Source organism: Nerophis ophidion, linkage group LG17 (assembly GCF_033978795.1).
Source record: "Nerophis ophidion isolate RoL-2023_Sa linkage group LG17, RoL_Noph_v1.0, whole genome shotgun sequence".
Taxonomy (NCBI): Eukaryota; Metazoa; Chordata; class Actinopteri; order Syngnathiformes; family Syngnathidae; genus Nerophis; species Nerophis ophidion.
In genome coordinates, this window is record NC_084627.1 from 45,039,280 (window position 1) to 45,062,914 (window position 23,635).

Genomic DNA, 23,635 nt, shown 5'->3' on the forward strand with positions numbered 1-23,635 from the left:
CCTAGCAAATGATGTTCAAGTTTCTGTACAGACTCTTTTATTTGTACAGTTTCAAACATGTTGACATCATTGTGCACTGTTTGACGAGAGACTAGAAAGAGTGCTGGTCCAAAGCCTTACAAAACGCAACCTCATTTCTTGTTTAATGGAGGTTGTGTTCATTTGAGCACTGATGTCCAGAAACTTATGTTCAGTACTGCTAAATTCAGGCCAAGTCACTGGAACCTTTAGATTTCCCATGTTTGGATCTCTGTGTGAACAAGAAAATCAGTGTTGTGAGGTACATTCATGGCTCCCAATAGGTCAGAAACAGTAAAGTTGCATACCCAGTTCGAGCAAAATTCGTCCAATAGGCTATCATGTAGCCCGAAAGGTCTCTGTGTTTTTCTCCATAAGCTTTTGGCGTGGTGAAAGGTTTGCCAAACACATACTGCAGGTCATCAGCGTGGTCCGCGCCCACCCATGTGTGGTAGGGTTTGCCCGGTCCTGCCATTAAACTGGGCTCAGACAGCAAGTAGGAGAAGGTACGTCCAGACCTGTTTGACAGAATCACTGTCACCACACAGTCAACAATCTTTGAATTGTTCTGTTCCGGGTTGCATCACCGACAGAGCAGTGAGAAATATTTAATCTCATTCGCATTCCAAGGGTTGATCGAAGGTGATGGGTCAAATGCAGAGAATAATTTCGCCACACCCCGTGTGTGTGTGTGACAATCATTGGTACTTTAACTTTAACTTTAGCATTGGCAGAAAAAAAATTGCGCATCCCAATGATCCTAGAAGCTATATTGTCCGGGGGCTTTATGTCCCCTGGTAGGGTCTCCTAAGACAAACTGGTCCTGGGTGAGCGATCAGACAAAGAGTAGCTCGAAGACTTCTATGAAAAATACAAACAAAGGACCCAGATTTCCCTCGCCCAGACACGGGTCACCGGGGCCCACCCTCTGTAGCCAGGCCTGGAGGTGGGGCACGATGGCCAACCCTTGTTCTGGCCAGGACTGTCCCCATAAGGCCTGGCCGGGCACAGCCCGTAGAGGCAGCGTGGATCCCCCCATCCAATGGGCTCACCACCCATAGCAGGGGCCATAGAGGTCGGGTGCAATGGGAGCTGGGGGACAGCCGAAGGCAGGGCTCTTGCCGGTCCGATCCTCGGCTACATAAGATAGCTCTTGGGATGTGGAACGCAAACTCGCTGGGGGGGAAAGAGCCTGAGCTAGTGCACGAGGTGGAGAAGTTCTGGCTAGATATTGTCGGACTCACTTCGACGCACAGCAAGGGCTCTGGAACCAGTACTCTCAAGAGAAGCTGGACTCTCTTCCAGGCGACGGGCTGGGGTAGCAATTCTTGTTATCCAATTGTTGTCCAATCCAATCTGTTCCATCAGTTACGCCCGCATTACTATACTGAAAATCCAGTTCACGTTTTCACTGTTACCTAAGCAAGGTCGAGCAAGACCACAGCAGCTTGTTCCGTGTGTTCACAATACTGCAGAGTAGGATGTTAAATTCTTTTTTTTTGTCATATCTGATCTTTTTATGTAGTCGTTCACAGTAGAAAAAAAATTTATCTAGAGTCCAATGTGATTGCAAACTGACCTGAGTTTGTGTATATATGCTCTGTTTACGTAAACATGCTTTAAGTCTAGTGGTCTCAGTACTGGCACATTTGTGGCAATTGCAAGGATTCTGTGCAATCAAAGTCAACATTTTCTGAATATTTTGAGAGAAGATGTTTCTCGCAGTTTTGAGGACATTTACCTTGAGCGTATAGGCGATCAGGGGTGGAACATTCAGATGCCCCCTTCGACCACTGATGAAATTAATGAGTGTAATTCCATCCAAACGACTGTTGTGCTGGCAGAGGTTTATCCATCTCTAATGTCTTAAGAGCTGTGGTTTTTGTCCCCTATTGTTTAGGATACATACTTTGGATCCGGCACCAGAGTCTTAGAGTAGAACTGTCCTGTCTAAGTCTGTGAGCATGAACTAATGAAGTCTGCTCGAATGAGAGGCAAAATGTCGAAAACCAACTGAACAGTCCAGTTTTGATTGATTCATTGTCTTTAGAATGTTAATGTTGTAGCTGGGATTGCATTTCGACTCACGTGGCATTCGCAGCATGGCGGTAAAGGGTACTCTGACTGGGAACCAGGAAAAGGTAGTCCGTCCCGATATCCACCGCAGTTCTCTTAATCGTCTCTTGGCTTGGTGACGATCCCCAGTCAGCGCAATATTCTGCAAAGGCGATATCCAACCCCACTGGGCCCTTCTCCTTTGTATACGCACCCAGAAGTCTCTTCACGTCCTCTCTGCGGTCCAAAAAATGGCTTAGGGCAAGCAGTTGAAAAAGTGTTCTTTTGTGGTAGAGAATTAGTTCAACCTACACTGGTGTCTCCTGACTCTTCTTCCCGATGGAGGGAATGTCCTTGGACGTGAACAGATGTCCATCCATGTTGTTAACGCCGACCAGGTAGTCCGTTTCAGCCGCGTTATGGAACAAGTTGGCGGGTTGATCAGGCAGGAAGTCGCCATCAACAACAGGAGACAGGAGCAATTTGTTCACCAGAGGATCTACAAGGATTACGATGTCAGCAATGGATTACGGAATGTATGTTGCAGTGTTTTTAAATGCTCATGCCCACCGTCTGGAGTTCCTTGTTGAATGCGTGGGCTTGCCATGGTGAGAGTTGCAGCATCCGTCGCTTTCAGACAGTCCACCATCCTCTCGTCAGTGGGACAGCCTACCTTGGCAGCAACCTGAGAACATTAATATGAATATAAACTATGTTAAATAACGAGGGGGTGAAAAAAATGGCCTACGCTCCCGAATACCCAAACACCCCAACTCCCCCATTTTAATCAAGTTCCCTTATTCTGACTGACAGTCTTCTTCCAGCCCTTGGGATTCAAACACTTTGCGTCAACATCCAATTTCGTTGTTTCAGAATCTACAATACTCATTCTTCAATCTTCAATTATTTTTGTTTCACCTATGTTCCGAATATTGACCAAACCAATGAGTACTGTTAAATAATTTCTTGTTTCCAAAGACAAAACTGCAAGGAACTGCAAGGGGGACTAGCTCATCAGGCCTTTTGCTACCAACGTTGTTGAGGTTAGAGGTTGTAAAGCTGAAAGACATCCATCCATACATTTTCCCGCCACTTATCTAAGCAGAGATGTCCAAACTTCCCTGTCCCCGGCCACCTCCTCTAGTTCTACAGGGGGGATACCGAGGTGTTTCCAGGCCAGCTGGGAGACATAGTCCCTCCAACGTGTCCTAGCTCTGCCCCGAGGTCTCCTCCCGGCAGGACATGCCCGAACCACCTCACCGGGGAGGTGTACAGGAGGCATCCGTAGTAGATTCCCGAGTAATTAAAACATATCTTATGTGGTACTGTCAAAATAAAAATGGCAAAAAAACATATTAAACATAAAAAAATTACCAAATAAAATATTTGAACTCACAATATGCAGCACCCATTCGACGCCGTATAAGCCAACGGTACCGCTCGTAGTCGGTTGATTCGAGCGGAAGTGGCGGGCATTTCCTCATTTCGTCGATGGAGTTTCTCTTCAAATATCCTTCTTGAAAACGGCGTTGCAAATATATATCTGCCACCTAATCAACGTTTTGTTCTCCTTTTTTGTGGGTTACAAAAGTGAGTATCGGTGATGTCTCTGCTCGCCCGGTATGGCTACGGCGCAACACTTCCGGCTTTAGTAAATTGAAAGTGCAACATGTGATTGGATACTCACTTTGGAATGACAAGTGAGTGTTATGATCCGTCGGCCGGATATGTTATTTTGGTTTTTGAGTCCTTTTGTGTTTTCTGTTTGATTTTGGACTCTTCCGATCCCTTAGTTTTGCTCTTCCTTGTTTGTTCCGTTACCATGGTTTCATATTTGTTCCACCTGCCACTTGTTTTTGACGCGCACCTGATTTCTGATTGCTGCCAGTATTTAAGCCTGCCTTCTCGCCCTGTTCAGTCTTGATCCTTTGTTCGCGGTATGCAACTTTCACGTGGGTTTCCTCCTATTTCTAGTTCTTGTGCTATGTTTCATCTTAGCTTCCCGTGCGCTCGGTACGCTACTGTTGGACTTTTTGACTCAGTGCTAAAGTTTAGCTTAGCTTCCCGTGCATAGGCACGCGCTTTCTTTTGTCTGTTCTTGTACCAGTGTTATTTTATTTTTGTATATTAAATCACGCTCTTACCTGCTATTCCTGTCCTTCTGGACTTCGTGCATCTTGGGGTGACAAAACGCGCATTAATATGCAAAACTCGCGTGACGGTGAGCATCCAATCACAGTCTCATTAACATCAGGCTACCTAGATAGGCTACTGCGAACAACTTGTGACTTATCGCAACTGTCTATCAACTGTATGTGTTCTCAAATTCTTCGGCTAACGGTTCCGGGTGTGGCTCCACTGTATCTGCATAGCACCGCCCAGCCTCAAACCAGTGAGTATCCAATCACAGGACGCGTAAATGTCACGTTCAAGGTGAGGCCACCTGGAAGGCCTTACTGACAACAACTTGCGATCTGATTGGCTATGGCAATTATCTATCAACTGATACTGAACGTTCGAACTGGTAAAGTTTGTTATTTTTTGCAACTATTAGCTCATTTGTAATTTGATGCCTGCAACATGTTTCAAAAAAGCTGGCAGAAGTGGCAAAAAAGACTGAGAAAGTTGAGGAATGCTCATCAAAGACTTATTTGGAACATCCCACAGGTGGACAGGCTAATTGGGAACAGGTGGGGGCCGTGATTGGGTATAAAAGCAGCTTCCCTGAAATGCTCAGTCGTTCACAAACAAGGATGGGGCGAGGGTCACCACTTTGTCAACAAATGCGTTAGCAAACTGTCCAACAGTTTAAGAACAACATTTCTCAACCAGCTATAGTAAGAAATTTAGGTATATCACCAGCTGAGGTCCGTAATATCATCAAAAGGTTCAAAGAATCTGGAGAAACTACTACACGTTAGTGATGATATTACGGACCTTCGATCCCTCAGGCAGTACAGCATCAAAAAGCGACATCACTGTGTAAAGGATATCACCACTTAGGCTCAAGAACACTTCAGAAAAACACTATCTGTAACTAAAGTTTGTCTACATCTGTAAGTGCCAGTTAAAACTCTACTATACAAAGTGAGGACTCCACGGTGGCAGAGGGGTTAGTGCGTCTGCCTCACAATACGAAGGTCCTGCAGTCCTGGGTTCAAATCCAGGCTCGGGATCTTTCTCTGTGGAGTTTGGATGTCCTCCCAATTCCAAAGACATGCATCTGGGGATAGGTTGACTGGCAACACTAAATTGGCCCTAGTGTGTGAATGTGAGTGTGAATGTTGTCTGTCTATCTGTGTTGGCCCTGCGATGAGATGGCGACTTGTCCAGGGTGTACCCCGCCTTCCGCCCGATTGTAGCTGAGATAGGCGCCAGCGCCCCCCGCGACCCCAAAAGAGAATAAGCGGTAGAAAATGGATGGATGGATGGATATACAAAGTGAAAGACATTTATCAACAACACCCAGAAACGCCGCCGGCTTCACTCATCTAAAACGGACTGATGCAAAATGGAAAAGTATTCTGAGGTCTGACGAGTCCACATTTTAAATTGTTTTTAGAAACTGTGGACATGGTGGAATAAAGAGGAAAAGAACCATACTAAATTGTTGTAGGTGCAAAGTGTAAAACCCAGCATCTGTGATGGTATGGGGGTGTATTAGTGCCCAAAGCATGGGTAACTTACACATCTGTGAAGGCACCATTAATGCTTAAAGGTACATACAGGTTTTGGAGCCACATATGTTGTCATAAAAGCAACGTTGTCATGGACGCCCCTGCTTATTTCAACAAGGCAATGGCAAGCCACGTCTTACAACAGCGTGTGTAATGACTGATTGGCATAGTAATGCCGGGTTTGTCCCTCCGTGGATGCGTCGACAAGGACACAGCAATAGTAAGTTTAAATGATTTATTACACTTAACAAAAGCAGGCTACGAACAAAAATACTGGAGCTAACAGACAAAATAAACCAAGGGCGCTAGCATAAAAGCTAGGAATAGAAAACAAAAAAACTAAGACTGGCACAAAGGCACACAAAATGAAAAACAATTCATCAGCGTGAGAGATGGAATAAAACAAAGGTTTAGCGTGAAAAGCTAGCGAGAATATACTTACATGAAGTCAGTCAATACTGTTGCTAGAAGGCAAATTTATGGACCCAGACTGAACAAAGAAAAGAGGAAAGCTTATATAGGGAGAAATCAAGGAGAACCAGGTGTGTGTAGAAAATGAGGAGCAGGTGAAATCAATGTGTAACCATGGTAACGGACTAAACAGGAAGTAAGTGGGTCAGAAGAGAATGAAACAAAGATGAAAAAATAAACATGTGAAGATCTGAGTCACGGATCGCAACAGCGTAGCTTCATAGTAGAAGAGTGCGGGTACTAGACTGGCCTCCCTGTAGTCCAGACCGGTCTCCCATTGAAAATTTGTGGTGCATTATGAAGGCTAAAATATGAGAAGGGAGACTGTTGAACAACTTAAGTTGCACATCAAGGAATAATTTGGAAAGAATTCCACCTGAAAAGCTTCAAAGATGTGTCTCCTTAGTTCCCAAAACGTTTAGAAAAGAGTGTTGTTATAAGGAAAAGGCCATGTAACACAGTAGATCTGTAAAATAGATGGGGAAACTATTCACTGAATGACAAACCAGACCTCCTGTGCAATTTTGTGAGGATTCCTGCTGAGAGCCCAGGGACAGAGGGCCACACCACTCTGAGAAATGACTCTTTTAAACAGCCCTCTGTTGTGGGGGGAGAGACTCTGCGAAGCAAAAACAACAAAAGGTCAGTTCACTTCCTGCATCCTTTGAGAACCAAACGGCAGTAAAAGTATTGAGTAGTTTGACGGTCGATGGGAAGACCAGTACCGTATTTTCCGGACCATAGGGCGCACCGGATTATAAGGTTCACTACCAATGAATGGTGTATTTTTGATATACAAGGTGCACCGGATTATAAGGCACATTAAAGGGGTCATTTTTTCTAAATGTAAAATACTTTCTTGTGGTCTACATAACATGTAATGGTGGTTCTTTGCTCAAAATGTTGCACAGACTATGTTTTACACATCATCTTCAAGTCGCTTTCTGACACTCGCTTCAGGATGCACCCTTTTGTGGGCGGGTCTTATTTACGTGGCGCACCTTCGACAGCGTCTTCTCTTTGATGTAGCGGTGTAGCGTGCAAGGACGAGAGAGGAAGAAGTGTCAAAAGATGGCGCTAACTGTTTTAATGGCATTCAGACTTTACTTCAATCAATAACGGAGCAGCATCGCCTCATCCGTGGCTCACCAGTGCAACAAACGCCCAAAATGTGTCCCGTGGAAAAAAACGTCCGATAATAACTAAAGTTCCTTGTGTGAATAATGTAAACTCACTACACCGGTATGTTTTAGTGCTTCCATAGCTAGTTTACTGACAGATATAAGTAAGAACTTTACAGTACTTTATATTAGAAATGGCAACAGTGGAGGATGACTGCAAAGGCAGACGCGCACAATTTTTCAGGACTTATGCAGATCCCAAATACAGATCAGCAGGTACCAGAAGGTAAGAAAACAAAATGCCAGATAATATGTCTTACCTTATACACACACCATAATAATACTCCTATGTTGAAGCACAGTACAATCCATCAAGCGGTGTGGCTTTCTTAGCTTACCAAAGTTGAACTAAAATATTTTGAGAGATTTCTGAGCGGCGTATGTAATGTTCCATATTTTCAACGGAACATATAAAACGCTGGTGTTGTTTACTTGAGTCATATTGCAGTATACGCGTATCGCTTATGTGTGACTGCCATCTACTGTTCACACTTATCATTACACCATGTAACAATTTAAACAGCTTCGAGGTCGGTAAGCAAAACCAGAATTATTCCGTACATTAGGCGCGCCGGGTCATAAGGCGCACTCTCGAGTTTTGAGGAGAAAAAAAAGGAATTTAAGTGTGCATTACAGTCCGAAAAATACGGTTATCGAAAAGTGAAAATAAATTTATTGAGATAATTATGTTAATAATTATATTAGATTGTGAGTACTTATTTTTTTGTTGAACACTGATATCAAAACTACAAATTTTGTTTCAAAGTTTATTTTTTCATGTACAAAATGTTACAAATTTTAATTCAATAATAATTTCAATTAAATACTTTGTGATTTTGTTATATACGACATCACTTCACTTTTAATTGAGGTATTGATTTTATCGGGTTTATGAGGATAGAAGTACCGTATTTTTCGGACTATAAGTCACAGTTTTTTTCATATTTTGGCCGGGGGTGCGACTTATACTCGGGAGCGACTTATGTGCAAAATTATTAACACATTACCGTAAAATATCAAATAATATTATTTAGCTCATTTACGTAAGAGACTAGACGTATAATATTTCAAGGGATTTATGGATTATTCTTTATCATTATACCGCCGCCTTTTTGAGCTGTAATTTGACCCCGCTTAACATGCTTCAAAACCCACCAAATTTGACACACACATCAGGACTGGCAAAAATTGCGATCCAATCAAAAAAACAAACCCCAAAACTCAAAATTGCGCTTCAACACTATGAAGAAAACACAGACAAAGCTGTCTGCAACGTCCAGTAGGAACGTCGTAGAAACATGAAACAAAAACCACTACGTAGGTCTCAGTTAGACCTATATTTCATACGCTCATATCTCCCAGCTAAAATCAACAGGAAGTTTGCTATTCCCTCTTCAATACAAAAGTTGGCAAAAATGTTTTCGCTTTCTTTCAAACATTATCTCCTCTGAGGCCATTTGTTGTTTCGGCTTCAAATAAGCACATAAGAGAGATTGAACCCCTCTGCTTAAAAGTTAAAGAAAGAGTTTTAATTACTACTCCGGTTTGGATTTTAAGAGCCCGCAAAGAACCATTGCGCTGCTGCTGTTGTCACAAAATGGCGCCTTACTGCCCAGACAGAACTGTAGGACTGACATACACACATGAAACAAAAACCTCAATGTAGGTCTCACTGAGACCTACATTTCATACACTGACCGCCCCTAACTAAAATCAACAGGAAGTTTGCTATTCCCACTTCAATACAACAAATGTATTACATTCACCATGCATTAGAGCAGGGGTAGGGAACCTATGGCTCCCGAGCCAGATGTGGCTCTTTTGATGACTGCAGATAAATCCTAGCTGACGTTGCTTAATACGATAAGTAATCAATAATTCCGCTGGTAATCACAGTGTTAAAAATAACCTTCAAAATATAAAACATTCTCACGCATTTTAATCCATATACCGCACCTCTTCAAGAAGTCACATTAACGGTCAAAACATTTTTATTTATCATTGGTTAGCTTCAGAATAACAATGTTATGAAAAAGAATAGGAGATGCACGCATTGAGTTGTTGTAATCAGGGAAAGTCGAAATGAAAGAGAAGACGTTGGATTCTCTAGTCAGAGCGTGGGACGACACTGTACAAGGGTACAGGTCCACGGGTTTCTCCTCATTGAGCTAAATTGAATCCTGTCTCTGCTAAATTCCTTGCTTCTTGTCTGTTTAATAGATATCATCAGTGTTTGAACCTGACAGTTGTTTTGTAGGGCTTGTCCCTGACAGTGTGGCCATGTTTAAGTTTTTCCTGTCTTTGTTTCCTGTCAGAGCTCTTATTTTGTCTGTTTCCTGTCTTTCTCCCTGAGCGCTGTTTCCCCTAAGCTGGCCACACCTGGTGTCAATAAGCCCGCTCATATTTTTACCTGATTTGTCTTCCAGTCAGTGCTGGATTATAGTCGCTCCTACCGGTTGTTTGTCACCACTACCTGTCAACGTCATTAATACTTCGTTGTAGCTGTGTCTACTTTTGTTCACTCTGCTCATGCCATAGTTTCTTCTTGTCACAGTAAGTGTTTTGTTCATAGCCTAGTTTGTTATCCGTCTCGTGCGCCCCTTTTGTTTTTGTTCTTGTTTTAGTATTTAAATTAAATCATATTTTCTTATTCAATGCCTGCCACCGTTTCTGCATCTTGGGGTTGGTCAACAAAATGTGACAGTATTTAGTGTTAAAAATATTATACGGCTCTCACGGAAATACATTTTAAAATATTTGGCTTTCATGGCTCTCTCAGCCGAAAAAGGTTCCCGACCCCTGCATTAAAGTCTCAAAATGGCGGCACCAAGGCCCAAGCCCCTTTACAACTGTTATTACTACGAGACTGATGTATAACACATGTGTATACAACTTTTTCTCTGTGTAACAATCCATCCATCCATCTTCTACCGCTTATCCGGCCTTGGGTCGCAGGGGCAGCAGCCCAAGCGGTCCCGTCCATCGCTGCTTGCAGCTTTAATTTTAAATTGCCTTTCAAATGTCTATTCTTGGTGTTGGATTTTATCAACTAAATTTCCCCCCAAAATGCGACTTATACTCCAGTGCAGTTTATATATGTTTTTTTCCCTTCTTTATTATGCATTTTCAGCAGGTGCGACTTATATTCCGGAGCGACTTATACTCCAAAAAATGCGGTAATCTCATTACAACGACATGGTGCATTTACAATCTCACTAAAACACTAGTAACACAATAAGCAGATAAGGGATTTTCCAGAATCATCTTAGTAAATGTGTCTAATAACATCTGAATTGCTCACACTGCCGTAGCCTTTTTTTTTTCTCTAGTGCTTCACTCTAACTTTCCTCATCCACAAATCTTTCATCCTCGCTCAATTTAATGGGGAAATCGTCGCTTTCTCGGTCCGAATCGCTCTTGCTGCTATTGGCTATGATTATAAACAATGTGAGGATGTGAGGACCCGTGTCGTTGAAATACCGAAGTTAGTACCTGGAAGCTGACACTAGCGCCGCCTGCCGACTCCCCAAAGATAGTCATGTTGTCAGGGTCTCCTCCAAATGATTGAATATTCCTGTGCACCCAGGAAATGGCGGCATGTTGATCCCAAAGACCGTAATTTCCTATCAAGGCAGATGTTTCCGTTATTTGATAGAACATACGGAACAGTGTCCCAGAACTGGATTGATTGATTGAAACTTGTATTAGTAGCTGTCACAGTACAGTAAATATTCCGTATAACTGACCACTAAACGGTAAGTTTTTCAACTTGTTTAAAGGCCTACTGAAACCCACGACTACCGACCACGCAGTCTGATAGTTTATATATCAATGATGAAATATTAACATTGCAACACATGCCAATACGGCCTTTTTAGTTCACTAAATTGCAATTTTAAATTTACCGCGAAGCGTCCTGTTGAAAACGTCACGTTGTGACGTTATTGGTTGGAGCAGACATTTTATCCCACTACCACTCACGGCTTTAAGTAGTCTGTTTTTATCGCATAATTACACAGTATTCTGGACATCTGTCTTGCTTAATCTTTTCCAATTTGTTCGATTAATAATGGAGATGTCAAAGAAGAATGCTGTTGGTGGAAAGCGGCGTATTGCAGCTGCCTTTAGCAACCAAAACACAGCCGGTGTTTCTTTGTTTGTTGTGAAGCTTTAATATGGAACAGAGCGGTCAAGCGAACATGTTTCTCTAGTACTTGTCAACCGGCAGGTTTCGGTGGGAAAATTGTGGTAATAAGTCGTCTCTTACCGGAGACATGAGCGGAGCTCGCGTCCTCCTGCAGCTGACAAAGAGACAGCTGCGACTTTCTTGGCTCCTCCATGGCTTCCATCAGAGACACCGGCGGTTACCGCACCCCTCCGACTTTCAGGTATGACTTTATAATCTCACTAAAACACTAGTAACACTATAAGCAGATAAGGGATTTTCCAGAATTATCTTAGTAAATGTGTCTAATAACATCTAATAACATTTTTTTTTTTTCCCAAGATGGCGCTGCTGTAGTGGGTGCTGTTGGCAGGAGCTCTGTGCTCTTGTGTCATCCTTTTGTGTTTCCTTCTTGTTTTCATGTGTTATTATATGTTCTTGCCTTTTGGTCCGGGACCCTTTGGGACTGTGTGACAAGGGGTGGCACTTTTGTGACCTCTGTGGTGCTTTTTTTGTGGACTTCTGGATCTGCCTTTTGGCCATGGAGGCCAGCTGCTGGGTGTCTGCCACACAGGAGTCTGTTTGGAGAGACTGGAGGAGATGCGGATGAGGGGACAGGACTGAGGAGCTGGCACTGAGCGCTGGGACGGAGAGGCTTTGCGGTGTCTCGGCTGGGTGAGCAGGTGTCGGACACCTCAGTCACCTTGGACGTATCCTCGCTCATCCATGCGGACTGGACACTGGCCGAGAGTGGAGTCTGCTGTCTTGGTTGCTTTGTTGGGTCTGTTCCTGTCTCTGGCCATGCTCCTTCCACTCCAGCAGGACAATGGCGTGGAATACCGCAGAGGCCACCACAGTGGATATGTTTCTTTTACTTTTTTATTCATAGCTGTATGTAGAAGTGTCTGGTTGCATCAGCTGCTTTAATGTCTTTAATGTCCTCTGTGTTCTTTGATGTTTGATGTTTCCCTCTTACACACATGGAAGAGGGATGTGTTCTATGGCTATGAGTTGTTTTTTTCCCTTTGCCTCAGTCTGCACCCCCTCTCCAGGGCCCAGGCTAAGACCGATTTTTATATTTTATTTTAATCTTCTATTTTTTCTTCTTGTTTACCTGTATCTCATCATTTTTGTAAGGGGCGCTGGAAGCCGGCAGACCCATCAACGATCCTGTTCTGTAACCTTGTAATGTTTGTCTGATCTTGAATGGGATTGTGCTGAAAATTTTAATTTTCCTGAAGGAACTCTCCTGACGGAATAAATAAAGTACTATCTATCTATCTAGTGGTTCACTCTAACTTTCCTCATCCACAAATCTTTCATCCTCGCTCAAATTAATGGGGAAATCGTTGCTTTCTCGGTCCGAATCGCTCTTGCTGCTAGTGGCTATGATTATAAACAATGTGAGAATGTGAGGACCCATGACGTCACGCGCACATCGTCTGCTACTTCCGGTACAGGCAAGGCTTTTTTAATTAGCGACCAAAAGTTGCGAACTTTATCGTGGATGTTCTCTACTAAATCCTTTCAGCAAAAGTATGTCAATATGGCGAAATGATCAAGTATGACACATAAAATGGACCTGCTATCCCCGTTTGAATAAGAAAATCTCATTTCAGTAGGCCTTTAAGTCGGGGTCCACGTTAATCGGTTCATGGTAGAGTGGAAAGTGTCTTACCAGGTAAACTCGCGTCTCCCGTGCTCAGGAAGCCGAGGACCCCCACTCGATAAGCAACTGACACCACAATAACATTCCCCTTGGCAGCCAGTTCCTGACCACTGTAGAGGTAGTTGTTGAGGAAATTTGGCCCCATGGAGCCTCCGACCATGAAGCCTCCTCCGTAGAACCAAATCATGACAGGGAGATTTGTTGACACTTTAAAAAGATATTTCAAAAAGGTGGTTATTTCGTTACCACCTGAGGAATTCATCCCCAAACACCTCCTACCATGACGGCCTTGAGGAACCCAGATGTTGAGATAGAGGCAGTCTTCGCTTCCAAAAGTGGAAGTTTGGAGCACGCTCATCTGAACACATCTCTTGGCAAACTTAGTTGCCTTGAAAATGCCTGAAGAGAATACCAGAGGTGAACATGCTCAACGTTAAAGGGGAACATTATCACCAGACCTATGTAAGCGTCAATATATACCTTGATGGTGCAGAAAAAAGACCATTTATTTTTTTAACCGATTTCCGAACTCTAAATGGGTGAATTTTGGCGAATTAAACGCCTTTCTGTTTATCGCTCTGGAGGCGATGACGTCAGAATGTGACGTCGCCGAGGTAACACAGCCGCCATTTTCATTTTCAACACATTGTAAACATTGGGTCTCAGCTCTGATATTTTCCATTTTTTTGACAATTTTTTGGAACCTTGGAGACATCATGCCTCGTCGGGGTGTTGTCGGAGGGTGTAACAACACTAACAGGGAGGGATTCAAGTTGCACCACTGGCCCCAAGATGCGAAAGTGTCTGCCGCCAGATCCCCATTGAATGTGCCGGAGTGTCTCCACATTTTACCGGCGATGCTAAGGCAGACGTGGCACAGAGATGTATGGATAACCTGCAGATGCATTTGCAACGATAAAGTCAACGAAATCACTAAGGTGAGTTTTGTTGATGTGTTTGACTTATGTGCTAATCAGACATATTTGGTCGCGGCGTGACTACCAGCTAATCGATGCCAACATGCTACGCTAATCGACGCTAACATGCTATTTACCGGCGGTGCTAAAGCAGACATGGCACAGAGATGTATGGATAACCTGCAGATGCATTTGCAACGATAAAGTCAACGAAATCACAAAGGTGAGTTTTGTTGATGTTGACTGCCAGCTAATCGATGCTAACATGCTACGCTGATCGATGCTAACATGCTATTTACCGGCGGCGCTAAAGCAGACATGGCACAGAGATGTATGGATAACCTGCAGATGCATTTGCAACGATAAAGTCAACGAAATCACTAAGGTGAGTTTTGTTGATGTTGTTGACTTATGTGCTAATCAGACATATTTGGTCGCGGCGTGACTACCAGCTAATCGATGCTAACATGTTACGCTAATCGACGCTAACATGCTATTTACCGGCGGTGCTAAGGCAGACATGGCACAGAGATGTATGGATAACCGGCAGATGCATTTGCAACGATAAAGTCAACGAAATCACTAAGGTGAGTTTTGTTGATGTTGTTGACTTATGTGCTAATCAGACATATTTGGTCACGGCGTGACTGCCAGCTAATCGATGCTAACATGCTACGCTAATCGACGCTAACATGCTATTTACTGGCGGTGCTAAGACAGACATGGCACAGAGATGTATGGATAACCTGCAGATGCATTTGCAACGATAAAGTCAACGAAATCACTAAGGTGAGTTTTGTTGATGTTGTTGACTTATGTGCTAATCAGACATATTTGGTCGCGGCGTGACTGCCAGCTAATCGATGCTAACATGCTACGCTAATCGACGCTAACATGCTATTTACCGGCGGTGCTAAAGCAGACATGGCACAGAGATGTATGGATAGCCGGCAGATGCATTTGCAACGATAAAGTCAACAAAATCACTAAGGTGAGTTTTGTTGATATTGTTGACTTATGTGCTAATCAGACATTTTTGGTCGCGGCGTGACTGCCAGCTAATCGATGCTAACATGTTACGTTAATCGACGCTAACATGCTATTTACCGGCGGTGCTAAAGCAGACATGGCACAGAGATGTATGGATAACCTGCAGATGCATTTGCAACGATGAAGTCAACGAAATCACAAAGGTGAGTTTTGTTGATGTTGACTGCCAGCTAATCGATGCTAACATGCTATGCTAATCGATGCTAACATGCTATTTACCGGCGGTGCTAAGGCAGACATGGCACAGAGATGTATGGATAACCGGCAGATGCATTTGCAACGATAAAGTCAACGAAATCACTAAGGTGAGTTTTGTTGATGTTGTTGACTTATGTGCTAATCAGACATATTTGGTCACGGCGTGACTGCCAGCTAATCGATGCTAACATGCTACGCTAATCGACGCTAACATGCTATTTACTGGCGGTGCTAAGACAGACATGGCACAGAGATGTATGGATAACCTGCAGATGCATTTGCAACGATAAAGTCAACGAAATCACTAAGGTGAGTTTTGTTGATGTTGTTGACTTATGTGCTAATCAGACATATTTGGTCGCGGCGTGACTGCCAGCTAATCGATGCTAACATGCTACGCTAATCGACGCTAACATGCTATTTACCGGCGGTGCTAAAGCAGACATGGCACAGAGATGTATGGATAGCCGGCAGATGCATTTGCAACGATAAAGTCAACAAAATCACTAAGGTGAGTTTTGTTGATATTGTTGACTTATGTGCTAATCAGACATTTTTGGTCGCGGCGTGACTGCCAGCTAATCGATGCTAACATGTTACGTTAATCGACGCTAACATGCTATTTACCGGCGGTGCTAAAGCAGACATGGCACAGAGATGTATGGATAACCTGCAGATGCATTTGCAACGATGAAGTCAACGAAATCACAAAGGTGAGTTTTGTTGATGTTGACTGCCAGCTAATCGATGCTAACATGCTATGCTAATCGATGCTAACATGCTATTTACCGGCGGTGCTAAAGTAGACATGGCACAGAGATGTATGGATAACCTGCAGATGCATTTGCAACGATAAAGTCAACGAAATCACAAAGGTGAGTTTTGTTGATGTTGACTGCCAGCTAATCGATGCTAACATGCTATGCTAATCGATGCTAACATGCTATTTACCGGCGGTGCTAAAGTAGACATGGCACAGAGATGTATGGATAACCTGCAGATGCATTTGCAACGATAAAGTCAACGAAATCACAAAGGTGAGTTTTGTTGATGTTGACTGCCAGCTAATCGATGCTAACATGCTACGCTAATCGATGCTAACATGCTATTTACCGGCGGTGCTAAAGCAGACGTGGCACAGAGATATATGGATAACCTGCAGATGCATTTGCAACGATAAAGTCAGCGAAATCACAAAGGTGAGTTTTGTTGATGTTGACTGCCAGCTAATCGATGCTAACATGCTACGTTAATCGACGCTAACATGCTATTTACCCGCGGTGCTAAAGCAGACATGGCACAGAGATGTATGGATAACCGGCAGATGCATTTGCAACGATAGTCAACGAAATCACAAAGGTGAGTTTTGTTGATGTTGACTGCCAGATAATCGATGCTAACATGCTATGCTAATCGATGCTAACATGCTATCTAGCGGCGTTGCTAAGGCAGACATGGCACAGAGATGTATGGATAACCTGTAGATGCATTTGCAACGATAAAGTCAACGAAATCACAAAGGTGAGTTTTGTTGATTTTGACTGCCAGCTAATCGATGCCAACATGCTACGCTAATCGATGTTAACATGCTATTTACCGGCGGTGCTAAAGCAGACGTGGCACAGAGATATATGGATAACCTGCAGATGCACTTGCAACGATAAAGTCAACGAAATCACTAAGGTGAGTTTTGTTGATGTTGTTGACTTATGTGCTAATCAGACATATTTGGTTGCAGCGTGACTGCCAGCTAATCGATGCCAACATGCTACGCTAATTGACGCTAACATGCTATTTACCGGCGGTGCTAAAGCAGACATGGCACAGAGATGTATGGATAACCTGCAGATGCATTTGCAACGATAAAGTCAACGAAATCACAAAGGTGAGTTTTGTTGATGTTGACTGCCAGCTAATCAATGCTAACATGCTACGCTGATCAATGCTAACATGCTATTTACCGGCGGTGCTAAAGCAGACATGGCACAGAGATGTTTGGATAACCTGCAGATGCATTTGCAACGATAGTCAACGAAATCACAAAGGTGAGTTTTGTTGATGTTGACTGCCAGATAATCGATGCTAACATGCTATGCTAATCGATGCTAACATGCTATTTAGCGGCGTTGCTAAGGCAGACATGGAACAGAGATGTATGGATAACCTGCAGATGCATTTGCAACTATATTACGTTTCCTTCCACCGACATTTAATGCGAAAAAAAAACACTTACCAATCGACGGATTTAAGTTGCTCCAGTGTCAAAAGATGCAAAAGTCCTGATCGTTTGGTCCGCACATTTTACCGGCGATGCTAACGCAGCTATTCGGCCATGCTATGGCTATGAATTCGCTCAATAGCTTCAGTTTCTTCTTCAATATTTTCATACTCCAACCATCTGTTTCAATACATGCGTAATCTGTTGAATCGCTTAAGTTGCTGAAATCCGAGTTTGAATCCGAGCTAATGTCGCTATATCTTGCTGTGGTATTCCCATTGTTTGTTTACATTGGCAGCACTGTGTGACGTCACAGGGAAATGGCCAGTGTCTTCGCAGAGAGCCGAAAATAAGGCACTTTAAAGCTTTTTTTAGGGATATTCCGAGACCGATAAAATTTTGAAAAAAACTTCCAAAAATACAACAAGCCACTGGGAACTGATTTTTATTGTTTTTAACCCTTTTGAAATTGTGATAATGTTCCCCTTTAACTGATTCCCGAACTCTAAAAGGGTGAATTTGGCGATTTAAATGCCTTTCAATTGTTCGCTGTCGGAGCGATGACCTTTCACCCGTGACATCACAACGTGAAGCAATCCACCATTTTCTCAAACACATTACACACACAAGTCAAATCAGCTCTGTCATTTTCCGTTTTTTCGACTGTTTACCGTACCTTGGAGACATCATGCCTCGTCGGTGTGTTGTCGGAGGGTGTAACAACACTAACAGGGACGGATTCAAGTTGATTTACGTGGAGTGTGCATCGATTAGCACGGCATGCTAATCGATAGCTAGCTGTATGTACATATTGCATCGTTATGCATCATTTTTAGCTATATTTGCATCCAGCCTTTCCCTCCACCCACATTTAATACCAAACAAACACATACCAATCGACGGATTTAAGTTGCACCGGTGTCAAAAGATGCGGGTCCCTCATTTGGTCTGCACATTTTACCGGCGATGCTACGACAGACGTGGCACAAAGATGGCCAGATTGTGTGGATATCCTGCGACACTCAAAGCAGATGCATTTCCAACGATAAAGTCAACGAAATCACAAAGGTGAGTTTTGTTGATGTTATTGACTTATGTGCTAATCAGGCATATTTGGTCGTGGCATGACTGCCAGCTAATCAATGCTAATATGCTATTTAGGCTAGCTGTATGTACATTTGTAGCTATATTTGCACCCAGCCTTTCCCTCCACCCACATTTAATGCCAAACAAACACTTACCAATCGACAGATTTAAGTTGCTCCATTGGTCTGGTCAAAAGATGCAATCGTTGGTTAGAAGGTGATCGCCGAATAGCTTCAGTTTCTTCTTCAATTTTGTTTTTGCTATCTTTCTCCACACTCCAACCATCCGTTTCAATACATGCGTAATCTGTTGAATCGCTTAAGCCGCTGAAATCCGAGTCTGAATCCGAGCTAATGTCGCTGTATCTTGCTGGGCTATCCGCCATGTTTGTTTCTATTGGCATCACTATGTGAAAATCAGGCACTTTAAAGCCTTTTTTCGGGGTATTCCATGATGGGTAAAATTTGATTAGCACGGCATGCTAATCGATAGCTAGCTGTATGTACATATTGCATCGTTAAGCATCATTTGTAGCTATATTTGCATCCAGCCTTTCCCTCCACCCACATTTAATGCCAAACAAACACATACCAATCGAAGGATTTAAGTTGCACCGGTGTCAAAAGATGAGAAAGTCCCTCGTTTGGTCTGCACATTTTACCGGCGATGCTACGACAGACATCGCACAGAGATGGCAAGAATGCGTGGATTTCCTGCGACACTCAAAGCAGATGCAATTCCAAGGATAAAGTCAAAGAAATCAAAAAGGTGAGTTTTGTTGATGTTATTGACTTATGTGCTAATCAGACATATTTGGTCGCGGCATGACTGCCAGCTAATCGATGCTAATATGCTATTTAGGCTAGCGGTATGTACGTTTGTAGCTATATTTGCATCCAGCCTTTCCCTCCACCCATATTTAATGCCAAACAAACACTTACCAATCGACGGATTTAAGTTGCTCCAGTGGTCTGGTCAAAAGATGCAATCGTTGGTTAGAAGGTGATCGCCGAATAGCTTCAGTTTCTTCTTCAATTTCGTTTTTGCTATCTGCCTTCACACTCCAACCATCCGTTTCAATACATGCGTAATCTGTTGAATCGCTTAAGCCGCTGAAATCCGAGTCTGAATCCGAGCTAATGTCGCTATATCTTGCTGGGCTATCCGCCATGTTTGTTTCTATTGGCATCACTATGTGAAAATCAGGCACTTTAAAGCCTTTTTTCGGGGTATTCCATGATGGGTAAAATTTGATTAGCACGGCATGCTAATCGATAGCTAGCTGTATGTACATATTGCATCGTTAAGCATCATTTGTAGCTATATTTGCATACAGCCTTTCCCTCCACCCACATTTAATGCCAAACAAACACATACCAATCGACGGATTTAAGTTGCACCGGTGTCAAAAGATGCGGAAGTCCCTCGTTTGGTCTGCACATTTTACCGGCGATGCTACGACAGACATCGCACAGAGATGGCAAGAATGCGTGGATTTCCTGCGACACTCAAAGCAGATGCAATTCCAAGGATAAAGTCAAAGAAATCAAAAAGGTGAGTTTTGTTGATGTTATTGACTTATGTGCTAATCAGACATATTTGGTCGCGGCATGACTGCCAGCTAATCGATGCTAATATGCTATTTAGGCTAGCGGTATGTACGTTTGTAGCTATATTTGCATCCAGCCTTTCCCTCCACCCATATTTAATGCCAAACAAACACTTACCAATCGACGGATTTAAGTTGCTCCAGTGGTCTGGTCAAAAGATGCAATCGTTGGTTAGAAGGTGATCGCCGAATAGCTTCAGTTTCTTCTTCAATTTCGTTTTTGCTATCTGCCTTCACACTCCAACCATCCGTTTCAATACATGCGTAATCTGTTGAATCGCTTAAGCCGCTGAAATCCGAGTCTGAATCCGAGCTAATGTCGCTATATCTTGCTGGGCTATCCGCCATGTTTGTTTCTATTGGCATCACTATGTGAAAATCAGGCACTTTAAAGCCTTTTTTCGGGGTATTCCATGATGGGTAAAATTTGATTAGCACGGCATGCTAATCGATAGCTAGCTGCATGTACATATTGCATCGTTAAGCATCATTTGTAGCTATATTTGCATACAGCCTTTCCCTCCACCCACATTTAATGCCAAACAAACACATACCAATCGACAGATTTAAGTTGCACCGGTGTCAAAAGATGCGGAAGTCCCTCGTTTGGTCTGCACATTTTACCGGCGATGCTACGACAGACGTGGCACAGAGATGGCAAGAATGTGTGGATATCCTGTGACATTCAAAGCAGATGCAATTCCAACGATAAAGTAAACAAAATCACAAAGGTGAGTTTTGTTGATGTCATTGACTTATGTGCTAATCAGGCATATTTGGTCGCGCCATGACTGCCAGCTAATCGATGCTAATATGCTATTTAGGCTAGCTGTATGTACATTTGTAGCTATATTTGCATCCAGCCTTTCCCTCCACCCATATTTAATGCCAAACAAACACTTACCAATCGACGGATTTAAGTTGCTCCAGTGGTCTGGTCAAAAGATGCAATCGTTGGTTAGAAGGTGATCGCCGAATAGCTTCAGTTTCTTCTTCAATTTCGTTTTTGCTATCTGCCTTCACACTCCAACCATCTGTTTCAATACATGCGTAATCTGTTGAATCGCTTAAGCTGCTGAAATCTGAGTCTGAATCCGAGCTAATGTCGCTATATATTGCTGGGCTATCCGCCATGTTTGTTTCTATTGGCACTTTAAAGCCTTTTTTTTGGCATATTCCATGATGGGTAAAATTTTGAAAAAAACTTTGAAAAATAAAACAAGCCACTGGGAACTGATTTTTATCGGTTGTAACCCTTCTGAAATTGTGATAATGTTCCCCTTTAAAGTGCTGAAAAAGCGGTGACTTGCAAAGTGACTCAACTCACCGTCCCAACCCGGGTGAGGTTGGGCTTTTTCCAAAGTATCCGGTTTTTTCGACTGTTTACCGTACCTTGGAGACATCATGCCTCGTCGGTGTGTTGTCGGAGGTTGTAACAACACGATCAGGGATGGATTCTAATTGATTTACGTGGAGTGTGCATTGATTAGCATGGCATGCTAATTGATGCTAACATGCTACTTAGGCTAGCTGTATGTACATATTGCATCGTTATGCATCATTTGTAGCTATATTTGCATCCAGCCTTTCCCTCCACCCACATTTAATGCCAAACAAACACATACCAATCGACGGATTTAAGTTGCACCGGTGTCAAAAGATGCGAAAGTCCCTCGTTTGGTCTGCACATTTTACCGGCGATGCTACGACAGACGTGGCACAGAGATGGCAAGAATGTGTGAATATCCTGCGACACTCAAAGCAGATGCATTTCCAACGATAAAGTCAACGAAATCACAAAGGTGAGTTTTGTTGATGTTATTGACTTATGTGCTAATCAGACATATTTGGTCGCGGCATGACTGCCAGCTAATCGATGCTAATATGCTATTTAGGCTAGCTGTATCTACATTTGTAGCTACATTTGCATCCAGCCTTTCCCTCCACCCACATTTAATGCCAAACAAACACTTACCAATCGACGGATTTAAGTTGCTCCAGTGATCTGGTCAAAAGATGCAATCGTTGGATAGAAGGTGATCGCCGAATAGGTTCAGTTTCTTCTTCAATTTCGTTTTTGCTATCTGCCTCCACACTCCAACCATCCGTTTTAATACATGCGTAATCTGTTGAATCGCTTAAACCGCTGAAATCTGAGTCTGAATCCGAGCTAATGTCGCTATATATTGCTGGGCTATCCGCCATATTTGTTTCTATTGGCATCAATATGTGAAAATCAGGCACTTTAAAGCTTTTTTTCGGGATATTCCATGATGGGTAAAATTTTGAAAAAAAACTTCGAAAAATAAAACAAGCAACTGGGGACTGATTTTTATCGGTTTTAACCCTTCTGAAATCGTGATAATGTTCTCCTTTAAAGTGCCGAAAAAGCGGTGACTTGCAAAGTGACTCAACTCACCGTCCCAACCCGGGTGAGGTTGGGCTTTTTCCAAAGTATCCGGTTTGGCAGCAAAGGGAATTCCTTTGAAGACATCCAGAGAGCGGTAGAGCCCGAGGACAAGATGCTGCCCCTGCACCCTGCCAAGTTCCGTGCGCACCACTCCCAGCTGGAAACCAAAAGACAGCGTTCATTTTCAATGACAAGAAGACAAAGTTGGAATAATAGTCCAAAAATCAATTTTTTAAGGGAAGAACTGAATCCGGACTTACTGTGGCTGCTGAGCCCGCCCCCACACAAAGGATGACCGCCAACAGAGTCAGCTGTTTCTCCATTGCAAGCTAGAAGAATGTGAACGCCACGGCGGGTCCTTATATACGTTGGACCATCTTATCTTGCTGTAGGGACCATTCAAGTCTGAATCCATTGGACAACCCCAGGCAGCTGATGGGAAAAAAAACACCTGTCATCCACCTGCCAACTGCCAGTTACGCCATTCAGTTAAAAAAAGAAATATTCTGCACCAAACAATACCAACAATGAAATATACTCTTTGGACCAGGAGTCACCAACCTTTTTGAAACCAAGAGCTACTTCTTATGCATTGATTAATGCAAAGGGCTACCAGTTTGATACACACTTTAAAGAATTGCCAGAAATAGCCAATTTGCTCAATTTACCTTAAATGAATAAATATATATACATATATATATAGATTTATTATAAAAATGGGTATTTCTGTCTGTCATTCCGTCGTACATTTTTTTTCCTTTTACGGAAGGTTTTTTGTAGAAAATAAATTAATTAAAAAAAACACTTCATTGAACGGTTTAAAAGAGGAGAAAACGGGAAAAAAATGAAAATTAAATTTTGAAACATAGTTTATCTTCAATTTCGACTCTTTAAAATTCAAAATTCAACCG

At 42.8% G+C, this 23,635-nt stretch overlaps 1 protein-coding gene across 2 annotated transcripts; it reads right to left on the minus strand.

The window, feature by feature from the left end:
- Positions 1–20: 20 nt before the first annotated feature.
- On the minus strand, positions 21–23,144 carry LOC133536480 (bile salt-activated lipase-like). Of its 2 annotated transcripts, XM_061877039.1 has the most exons (11): positions 22,985–23,144; positions 22,734–22,881; positions 13,516–13,635; positions 13,246–13,443; positions 10,895–11,025; positions 6,733–6,840; positions 2,644–2,758; positions 2,386–2,572; positions 2,107–2,310; positions 327–536; positions 21–250 (listed from the first exon to the last, which is right to left on the minus strand). In XM_061877039.1, the coding sequence occupies exons 1-11, from the start codon at positions 23,045–23,047 to the stop codon at positions 67–69; spliced, it is 1,668 nt and encodes a 555-aa protein (XP_061733023.1). In that variant the 5' UTR covers positions 23,048–23,144; the 3' UTR covers positions 21–66. The 2 variants fall into 2 exon arrangements, with proteins under 2 accessions (XP_061733023.1, XP_061733025.1); XM_061877041.1 differs by lacking the exons at positions 22,734–22,881; positions 22,985–23,144 and adding an exon at positions 21,642–21,735.
- Positions 23,145–23,635: the final 491 nt, after the last annotated feature.

What these genes read in the sequence shown, in the direction of transcription:
- LOC133536480 (XM_061877039.1), bottom strand. Translation starts at nt 23,047, where the DNA reads ATGGAGAAACAGCTGACTCTGTTGGCGGTCATCCTTTGTGTGGGGGCG. An exon ending in GGTTCCTCAAGGCCGTCATG is followed by an intron (nt 13,444 to 13,515) that starts GTAGGAGGTGTT and finishes ATCTTTTTAAAG; the next exon opens with TGTCAACAAATCTCCCTGTC. An exon ending in GCGCTAGTGTCAGCTTCCAG is followed by an intron (nt 6,841 to 10,894) that starts GTACTAACTTCG and finishes TTTGCTTCGCAG; the next exon opens with AGTCTCTCCCCCCACAACAG.